We start from the raw sequence: 10,888 nt of genomic DNA on the forward strand, positions 1-10,888 counted from the left end.
CTGGAATTAGGGGCAGAGCTAGAAATTTTTTTGGTAGGGGCCAACATAAAAAATATAAGTTAAGAAGAAAAAAAATTTAAAAATTAAAAGAGAACTAAATTAAAAAATTAGAGACTTATACATACAACTTATTAATTTGGGAGGGCATTGCCCCCTTCCTTATAGTGTGGCTCCGCCACTGCTCTGGATACAATATCTGTTCATGTCTTATCTGTCAAATATAATTTTATAGCTCTGTATTTGTGTTTGAGTATCCCGTATCTGTAACCAATGCAACCTATAAACAAGTCATTAACAAAATAGAAACCATGTGTAATGTAATTTTTATAGATTAATTTGATACTTTCTTTGTTAAGACCTTTAAGTTTCAAGTTCTTTACAAATTATTTTCATGAATTTACTTTATACTTTATTTTCTTTAAAGACTTATATATTTGTTGCAGTTTTTTAAAGAACTTACTTTTTTTTATTGCTTGTTGGGTTACCAAAATGGTACGTATTCACATGTGTTGTTTTATATATTTTGTGTATATAAAAAATATTATGTATATATAAGAAATTAGTTATCAAATCAATTTTTATATATTTATATATAGATACATATATTATTTTATATATTTTTAACGTATATTTTATACAAATAATTAATTTTTTCTATACCCAAATGTTTGTTTATTTTTTTTTTTATATGGATTTTGAAGTATTTTAGACAACCAACATTTTTGATAATACCATTAACCTTTATTTAAATCTCATTACTTTAAATTTCCAGTTACTAAGATAATTTTCATCTTCACAAAATGAAAGCAAAAGTAAACACTACTAGAGAAGAAAAAATGCAAGGGATCAAAGAATATAAACATGCATAGATTAATGTCAAATTACAACTTCCAGTATCATTACAAACCCAAGATTAATATTTTCCTTCCTTAACATTATCATCATAATATATCCTTAGTTACATCCAAAATTTTCTAAATATTGGAAACCATGATATATATATGTATAATTGTATATAGCTTAAGCTAAGACATTCATGAAAAATAAATGGCCAAAAATAAGATATTGACCCACTATAGGTCCATAATCACAGGTAGGTATCTACTATGGACACATAATTATCAACCAAAAATATATAAAATAAAATAAAACAAAATAAGAAGGAGTATAGGGCAGGATAAAGATTAAAAAAAAACAGAAATCCTGTTGAGAAATGGTGAGTGAAAGAGTGAGATATGTTGAGTGTGTAAACTATCTATCTTCCCTGAACAAGGCCACTAAATACTTGGCTATTCCCTGCCAGAGTTGCTTCCCATTCAATTGAAGAAAGAAGAATCTGTGAGAGAGATATCACAACTTGTTTCATGTCCGGCCGTAAGACCGGATCGTCATCCACGCATTGCTTCGCCAGCATGGCCATCTAGCACACACACACCCCAAAAGAACAAGAAAAGAATGAGTCTAAACTCTAAAGGGTCCTTTTTTGTTGTACAATTTTTTATTAAGTCCTTGTAATTTAAACAATTCTAGTTAAGTCACCTTATACTGTATAAACATTTTTCAACACTAGAGGGACTAGATTGAAAAACATCGATACAGTACAAGGATTTGATTATAAATATTTAAAGCTAAAAGAGCCTAATTGAATAATGTCCTATATATTTTTCTTGGTTAAAATATCAAAATATCCTAAACCATATTCATAATATGTGAAGGATAAACTAACTAACCTTAAATACACAATCATGGGGATACAGATCCATCATATTTGGGTCAATATAATCTCTCATGTTTGACATGCTCACGGAATCCGGCGAGTTCCTAAGGACTGCCAACATCTGCAATTTGACCAATGTTAAGGCGAAAGTCCAACGAAATGCTGCGGCAGTGTAAATATGATAGCATGCTTTCATAATTCAAATGCATAAAGTACATTGCAGCCAAAATTTGAATATAAAATGCAATACATGACTATATGATGAGGTCATAATCATGAGTACTCTTAATAAAATTTTCCAAAAATCGAGGCCTGACCATCAAAAATGCTATGGGCACAAAAAAAGTCATCGACCGTGTATTTATCTATAAATACATGTGTAGTTTAATATGCATGTTAAACTATAAGTCACAAAGATGCCTTATAAGCTGCACTTACCACAGACGCCAATGAACGCCTATCCGGATTTTTGGACATCGTTCCTTCTGTTCGAATAATGGCCTCCCTCCCCGATATGATCTCGAAAAGGACAACACCAAATGCATAGACATCACTCTTTGTTGTTGCAAGGCCATCACTCAAGTATCTGCAGAAATTTTTTAAACAAAACGTTTTTCTTTTAGTTCTCTTACCCTACAGGTGTAAATTGGAAAAATTGTTAGGGAAAAATACTTACTCTGGTGCAAGATATCCATAAGTACCAACAACTTTGGTTGTTGAAACTTCGCCATCATTTGTTTTCCCAACAAGTTTTGCTAACCCGAAATCCGAAATCTAAAGAAAAAGGGAGTGATATGAGACTATCAACAAATGCAAGTAATTCAGAAATGATGGAAGGATGTCTAAAAACGGTTGGTACCTTTGCTCTAAAGGAAGCATCGAGCAAAATGTTGCTCGTCTTGATGTCCCGGTGGACATAATGAGTCTTAGTGTGTTCATGTATGTATTCAAGTCCCCGAGCGGCATCAAGAGCAATTTGGACCCTCATGATCCAAGAAAGTGGGGAATGACCTAGCAAAACAAAAAATGATCACAACCACCATCTTGAACGAATGATACAAAGCATGCCAACTTGGCAATCTTGACACCAATTTTAAGCCTCATATTTTGAAAAATGCAGTATGTTTCTCTGAATAATAACAAAAGTAGGAATTTCATTCAACCACTTCAACATAATATGTCAATCTTTCCCTTTCAACTTTCTCACATTATTACTCCATAAGATCAAATGAGACAAAGACAGAACAAGATGAACAATAGGACAAACAAATAATTTTAGGATTCAAAAGAGTGCATTCAAAAATTAGCATTAGTTCAACACATTAACCTATTTGGAAAACTTCCAATGCCATTGCATCTCATCAATCATCACAATGAAACAGACAATTGCTGTAATTAGCAAGGTTCCAAAATTACTCCGAAGAAGAATCACACGCCAAAACATAGATGCATAATCTTAATCTTACCCTTATTTTGAGGATCATGCAAATGACTTCTAAGTGAACCCTTTTGAGCATATTCATAAACAAGGAAAAGCTCATCCTGACTAGCCGCATAGCCGATCAATTCTACCTTGACAAAATTAACCAAAGATCCAACTCAAACTTTTGGAATAAACCAAGCAATTGATTCCAAAATTAAAGCATGCATTTATTTGGGTTAGAAAATATTACCAGATTAGCATGATGGACCTTGCATAGAACTTTCATCTCTGACATGAATTCTTTTGTTTTCATAGCAGTCATTCTTTTGATAGCAACTTCCTATAAGAATTCAAGTACATATAGATATAGTATGAGTAAGATACTAGTCTCATTCTATAATTATAATTGACTTGTACAACCGCGAACCTGATCCCGAAGAAGGCTATAGTAAACAGAACCATAGGTTCCATGACCAAGCAGATTTGAATCAGAGAAACAATCAGTTGTGGCGAAAATCTCTTCATATGTAAAAACTACAGGCTTATCCATGTCAAACACATCAGGGCCAAGAGCTGCAATCGAAAAGGGTGAATCTATAAATTCTATTTTTAAACAACAAATAATTCATTTTGGCATACACATATAATGAAGAACCAAGTTATGAGAAAACCAAAGGTGACGCATCCAAGCTCAAAGGATTGCTTGCATTTTGGAAGTTAACAGTGTTGGAAGCCAAAAATGCAAGTTCATCAAATAATGAAAACTGAAAAATAAGGTGTTGCTTTTATAAGTTGAATAACAGTGCAAGTTAACTTTGAGCTTTATCAAAACAATGCAAATTTAACTACCAGCCAGAATGACTGAATAAGCATGCATGCTAATTATACAACACCCTGAAGAAATGAGCTTTTTCATACCTAGAGCTTCCAGGCATTCGGATAAACATGCATCCTCGTATTCAGCATTTCATTTTATTTTAATTATACTTGTGGAGTGTGTGCATGTACATGTAGGTACTTGAAACAGAAACTATGCATATTCAAGCTCACTAAGCAGTACATGAAAAAAGAGTACATGAAGCTGCAATCTTAGGTACAATATAAAACTTTAGTTAGAAGATATGGTTACTTGAAACTTTGGGAACGGTAATCGTGTGATTACTGGATTCGGCATCAGTTTGCTTCTGTTCTACAGTTTTGCCACATATATACCTCCCAGAACCACAGAAAAAACTTGGATTTCTAAGAATATGGAACTTATGAGATATCTTCCCCTCAGCATCTTTTTCATTACTTCTGGCTTCAGAGCGACAATTTGATGACTTCAGAGAAACACAGAGAACTATGCCTTTTATTACTGCACGAGTAGCTGAAATATTGCAACTAAGTTGAGAATTTACAAGGAAAAGAAAGGCAATAAAAAATAAAATTAGAGATTGGAGGAAAAGTACTTCTCACCAAATTAGTACAAGACACTTTTTGTACTTATTTTATTTATCATTTAATTTTTGTGATAAGATTCTACACAAGGCTTATGGCATCTCAACTTACTCAAAACCACTATCCAAATAACCAAACCCACCAGAACTTATGTAGAATCCCTCACAAGACCTAAACTTCGTGTTAGATTTAGACAATGAAGCCATTAAGATAGATTTATTTTATTTGAAGCAAAGTGACTTATAACTAGGCATATGCATCCACATGATTAAATTTTCCTTCCACAATTTTGAAGTTTAAACAGAAAGATTGGGTATCAATGTAAACTAAAAAAGCACAAGACAGCAAACAGTATGCCTGCAAATGAAACCTTAAGTTTAACATCTCTATCGGTTTAAGAATCCATAAGACAAATGACAAATAGACTGTGAAATCCTAGCTTAAGTTAAAAGGAAAAAAGAACAATTTTCCTTGTCATAGTATGTGCTAATCCATACCTGAGATATTCTCAACAGATGGGGCGGGAACAGGAGCTGGAGGAGCAGTATTGTTAATGGGATAGGGATCACCTGGAGCTGCAATTCAATCAAACAGTTCAAAATGCAGTCAGGATTAGGATTGCATAATTTTATTGCATTTCGTATATGCAATTCGACATTGGTTCATTACTAACACTAAGGGTATGTTTGGCAGTTATTGGACAAAGATGAAGTGGATAAGGACATAAGGTCCATGTAATTTTACACATCAAATTCATCCAAGAAAATTCCCACCACAATGTTAATCCCCCACCCCACCCCACTCCAAATGAAGTTGCTCTTATTTAACAATCAATTTGTTACATAGACACATAAACTTCAAAGTTAACACATCTCATCTGCTGGTGGTTGCATGACCTGTCTTGAAATCAGTAATTAATCCTACTACTAATAACAGTAATCAATCCTTTCGAAATGGCAGCTCCTCTAACGGGGTAAACCGTTAAACCATTGGCCATGAGATCCTTCCCACCTAACAACCAACTATGCTAGGCCTCTGTGGTTGAAATCCCTTTCTCTAAAAGCACTAAGTCACTACAATTGAATTAGTATTCCCAAATCCCAATTATTAAACTCCCATCTATGGCTTCATTTAAAGAAGCCCTACTTTCATATTCTATCTGCATAATGCAATATAGAACCAAACACCAATCTCAAACAGATATTCACATACATAAATATGCTGCAATACACAATCACCTTAAAAAGCAGTAAGGGATTTGAATAGGATTCAACAGACTAACCTGAATCAAGAGGTATATAATAAACCGAACCAACCGTGACATTATCAGGATTACCAATGCCATTCACACTCTCAATGTTATCCATACTAACCCCAAATCTACTTGCCAATGATTCAACACTGTCACCATCTCTCATAACATAACTCATCAGATAGTTCCACAAGCCACTAGAGCAGCCACAGAACAACCTCAAAGACACAACAGCACCATTCTTAGCCCTCCTTGTTGTGTTTGGAGGCAAAGCAAGACCATCATAAGCATCCATAACCAAATCATACACATACCCTTGATTGGATTTCACAGTAAAAGTGGTGTTAGACACATACTTCCTGAGGCCATAGGCACAAGAACAGTTCTTCCTTATGAACACATAGTCCCAACCACTATCCTCAACAGTGATGTCACCGGGTAACACATCAAACATGCTTTGAATCACAGCTAAGCTTTGGTTCTGAGGCTTAAAGGCCAAGAAAGAGGTGCAGACACGGCCTGTGTCCGTACAGCCCAATGGTGTTGTTGTGGTGTTGTAGCAGCTGATGCAGTGAATATGAAGAAGCAGAAACAGAAAGAACCTCAAATGGGGTATCCGTACAAGAACCATACTTTGCTTTTTAGCAAATCAAAGACTGGAACTTTGGGCAAAAGGGTCACAGAATATAGCAAGAAACTAGAATCAAAGTGAAATCAAGGGGATGCAAAAAATAAAAAATAAAAAAGAGCTTGATCCAAGAATAAAACTTAGCTCAAACTAAAAGAGACAACTTTATCTAAGTTTGAAGCAAAATCATTGACAATAGTAAAACTAGAACAGAAAAAAATCAACCAAGAGAAAGAGAGAATAAAAATAATCCATATATTAAGCAGAAATAGTAGGAACAAAGCAATAAATAAGAGTGCTCTGAAGAAGAAGAAGAAGAAGAAAGGAATGAAGAGAGTGAAAACATAATAATAGCATTTGAGTATTTTAGAGAGGAAACTGCTTAGTGTTACTGAAAAACCACAACAGTAAAAAGAAGAAAACGACATCAAAATCTTTCAGAAAACACCCACCTGGTCGACACGCTACACTAAATATTATTACCACTTCTGTCCTGTGTCAGTAAACCGCTACTGGCAGTAGCGGTTTACGTGTGTGTGTGCGTGTGTGTAAACCGCTACAGCCAGTAGCGGTTTACGTGTGATGCTTTGCCTATATAAACCGTGGTTGCAGCCGCGGATTATGTGTTTAGAAGGTTTGAGGAGTTTTCTAGAGAGAGGAAATTGTAGAGAGAAGTCAGAGCAAGTTGTGAGCGGGCCCGAGGTTCCTCAGCGGCAACTTCTAGCGAGTTATCATGGCCGGCAAGAACCTGTACCGACTGAACGGCGTTGCGCATATTGCCGGTTCTATTGGTGACGATGTTAGTTAATATTTATTTTTTTCTAGTCTTTGCATATCTTAGTCAGAAAAACGGTAGGTTAGGTAGACGAATTAGAATTTATAGATTAATCGTTGTAGTTTGAATTTAGGGTTCGCATGCTAGGATGTTAGTTCACTAATCTTGGTTTAGTGTTTTTAGTTTTTCTTGGTTAGTTATAGATATGCCTAGTTACCTGAATTATTATAGTTTGTTTAGGATATTTGTATGATATGAAGTTTTAAATTTTAAATCTTTACAATATTTTAAAATTTCTGGATGTTAATAAGTAAATTATTTGTGTTGTTATTTACCCTATCGTGAGTAGGAACTTTTTATTAAATATTATATAGGAGAATTTGCTGATGGTTTAAGGTATTCGTATTCGGTTAGATATGGAAATTTGTTTAAGGTTAGGAGAATTTAATTGGACTCTGTTTTCATTTGTTGTTCTGTGCAGCCCAATAGGTGTATATACAGTGTGAGACGGCAACAGAATATGCCCATGCATGATAGGATCATCCCGTATTTAGAGCGGGCTGGATTGTACCATTTGGCTAGGCTAAATAGCCAATGGTTCTGGTTGGATGAGCCACTCGTTAGTGCGTTCGTTGAGAGGTGGCGTCCTGAGACGCATACGTTCCACATGCTTTTCGGAGAATGCATAGTGACATTGCAGGACGTGGCATTTCAGCTAGGGCTTCCTGTGGATGGGGAGGCTGTGAGTGGTTGCCTTGGTGAGTTTGAGAAATACATGGAGGGTGGCCGACCAGCTTGGGAGTGGTTTGAGGACCTATTCGGTGAGCGGCCCCCACCGAATAAGGTCAAGCAGATGACAGTACACTTTACATGGTTCCACGAGAGGTTTAGGGTGCTACCACCAGATACGAGTGAGGAGACTGTCCGCATCTACGCACGGGCCTACATCATGATGCTGTTATCGACTCAGTTATTTGGGGACAAGAGTGCGAACCGGGTTCATATACGATGGTTACCATTTGTGGCAAACCTTGATGGCATGGGGAGGTATAGCTGGGGTTGTGCCCTTCAAGACAGAGTTCACACACTCAGAGATGTTGGTCGTCATGTGACCGTATCTTCTCCCACCATCCTTATGCTGTGTCCACCTCTCATACTGCATTCTGTTTGCCCATTCGCACATGGCCGGGTTCTCCGTCCTCATTATATCAAACCAATAGTCAAATTCTGCTTCCGTCTTCGCATATGCGGCATTTACCAGCCACCTCCGCGCATCCTGCCCCTTGAAAGTGAGGGCAAAATTTGCAGCAACATGCCGAATACAAAATGCCCGATAAGCATGGGGGGTAGCCAACCACTATCGGGGCTCTCTAATGCAGCCTTGATGCCGTTGTGTCTGTCAGAGATCACGAGGATACCTTGCTGTGGAATGACATGCCTTCTAAGGTTCGAAAGAAAGTACGACCAAGAATCTGCGTTCTCTCCCTCCACGAGTGCAAACCCAACAGGCAAAATGTTCGAGTTACCATCCTGTGCGATCGCCAACAACAACGTCCCGCCATATTTTCCATACAGGTGTGTGCCGTCGATGCTTATTAGCGGCTTACAGTGGCGGAAAGCCTCAATACACGGAGGAAACGTCCAGAACATCCGATGAAAGAAGACTCTATCCTCGTCAACTTGGTCACCCACCCTAACCGGGGACGTCTTTAATAGAGCAATCGAACCTTCCATCGTGCATGTGACCCCAAGGATCCACCGAGGTAGATAAGCATATGACTCCTCCCAATCGCCATATATTTGCGCTACTGCCTTCTGCTTCGCCAACCACACCTTCCGATAACTAGGCATGAATCCATAAGTCGCCTCCGTGGCCTCTTGCAACACCTTAATAGACACCGACGCATCAGCTCGAACCAATGGATAGATTCTCGCACAGATAACATGATAATCAAGCTGCTTGTGGTCGCTAGATATCGATGTGGCCATACACGTGTGCGGACCGTTGTACCTCCTAACCTCCCATGTGCCCTTCCTTTTCCGCATGACTATCCGAATCAACCACGTGCACCCGTTACCAAACTCCTTGCATCTCCCTTGGTATTTCAGGTTGTCGGACTCCATAACCTTGTACTCAACTCCACGCCGAATACTGTAATCCTTCACACTCAACACGGCTTCCTCTTTACTCTGGAAGGATTGGCCAATCTGAAATTCAGACATATTTGTCCCATCATGCATCCCCTGCCCCTCGAATGTTGCATCAGCATTCTGCTGTTGGCCGATGGCTTCCAAGTTCAAAGAAGAGAGGTGGGGAGGGTACTCCTGTGTTGCAGAACCGGAACATCCATGGGCTGAACGTCCGCCTCTTGGAATATCATCATCACTGTCCCCACCAATATCGACAGGCTCCTCATCCAAATCATCGTCAAACAGTGCATTCTCAACCCGATCCGGTCCGGCATCGCATTCAAAATCAGGAACAACAGGACCAACATATGCATGAACAGCCCCAGCACGTTCGGGTTCCGGATTCGGAACTGCCACTGCTACCACAGGCATCGATGTTGAGGCACCACCGGCTGGGGTTGACTGAGGATTAGGGGCCGATGCCCCTGAGCTATCCACACCATCTTCCAACTTTGCAAACAGCTCAGTTACTCTCACCTCCGGAAAACTACTCCTGCAGTGAAACAAGACATGCAAGTCTTCATCCGACCCGATCACGAAGGTCTCATATCTCACACCAGTTGAGACAACATCAATGGGAATCTTGTAAAACAATTTTTTTACCAACTTCGTCCCACACACACCGAGCTTCCGTAATATGCTTTGCTTAATCTCCGCCAACGTATTCGAAGATCGGATAAAAACACTAAGCGGTTCTCTATCTGTGAATTTTACACCATGCCTTTTGCTCTTTTGAATTTTTCCAGAGCAGTGAACCAGAGCCACAAAACTATCCTCCCCCTCCATTTGTGAATAACACTCTACTTCTCCACATTTGGTCCCTCTATGGTTTATATAGGCAGCCCCATTCAGACACACACACGTAAACCGCTACTGCCAGTAGCGGTTTACACACACGCACACACTCACGTAAACTGCTGCTGCCAGCAGCGGTTTACACACACACTCACACGTAAACCGCTACTGCCAGTAGCGGTTTACATAAAATATAAAAACAATGCATTTGCGTATTAAAAACTGAAACAATGTATTTGCGTAATATTGGGGATCAAACAATTTAGATGCGTAAATTGCCCAATAAATAATGTGACTAGTCACCTAAAAAAATACTAAACACATGAAATTATATTTTAATAATTTGTTATGTTTTTTGTTTGGTCTTTTTGAAAAGGATTATGCTAGATAACTAATAACTTTTTTGAATAATATGAATAACCACCAATAAAATAAAAACACAATATTTTTAAATTATCCACATAAATCTTAATATTAGAATAATCATCCACACACCTAGTAAAATGAACATCCGATATATCCATTATTTATATTATTTATTATTTTCATTGTTTACCTATACTTTTCTTTTTGAGAAATATAGTTATTTTTTTATTTTTGCTATAATCTTATTTTAAGTATAAGACATATATAAGTCATGATTTGTGAAATAGTGAATGCTATGGTAT

The 10,888-nt window shown here is 37.6% G+C and overlaps 2 protein-coding genes across 2 annotated transcripts; both read right to left on the reverse strand.

Annotated features, from left to right (window-relative positions):
- On the reverse strand, positions 847 to 6,853 carry LOC107614809 (lysM domain receptor-like kinase 3). The gene is made up of 11 exons (XM_021111695.1): positions 5,863 to 6,853; positions 5,068 to 5,155; positions 4,270 to 4,523; positions 3,568 to 3,713; positions 3,391 to 3,480; positions 3,184 to 3,289; positions 2,577 to 2,728; positions 2,394 to 2,491; positions 2,156 to 2,303; positions 1,731 to 1,838; positions 847 to 1,420 (listed from the first exon to the last, which is right to left on the reverse strand). The coding sequence occupies exons 1-11, from the start codon at positions 6,461 to 6,463 to the stop codon at positions 1,256 to 1,258; spliced, it is 1,956 nt and encodes a 651-aa protein (XP_020967354.1). The 5' UTR covers positions 6,464 to 6,853; the 3' UTR covers positions 847 to 1,255.
- On the reverse strand, positions 8,490 to 10,211 carry LOC107614808. Its single transcript, XM_016316941.1, has one exon. It carries the CDS (start codon positions 10,209 to 10,211, stop codon positions 8,490 to 8,492), a length of 1,722 nt encoding a protein of 573 aa, XP_016172427.1.

Source organism: Arachis ipaensis, chromosome B09 (assembly GCF_000816755.2).
Source record: "Arachis ipaensis cultivar K30076 chromosome B09, Araip1.1, whole genome shotgun sequence".
Taxonomy (NCBI): Eukaryota; Viridiplantae; Streptophyta; class Magnoliopsida; order Fabales; family Fabaceae; genus Arachis; species Arachis ipaensis.

Excerpts from the sequence above, each read along its gene's own strand:
- LOC107614809 (XM_021111695.1), bottom strand. The coding sequence starts at position 6,463 with ATGGTTCTTGTACGGATACCCCATTTGAGGTTCTTTCTGTTTCTGCTT. Across the intron at positions 4,524-5,067 it reads AATATCTCAGGTATGGATTA|TTGCAATATTTCAGCTACTC; the intron begins GCACATACTATG and ends TTCTCAACTTAG. Across the intron at positions 3,290-3,390 it reads AGGTCCATCATGCTAATCTG|GTAGAATTGATCGGCTATGC; the intron begins GTAATATTTTCT and ends AATTTTGTCAAG.
- LOC107614808 (XM_016316941.1), bottom strand. The coding sequence starts at position 10,211 with ATGGAGGGGGAGGATAGTTTTGTGGCTCTGGTTCACTGCTCTGGAAAA.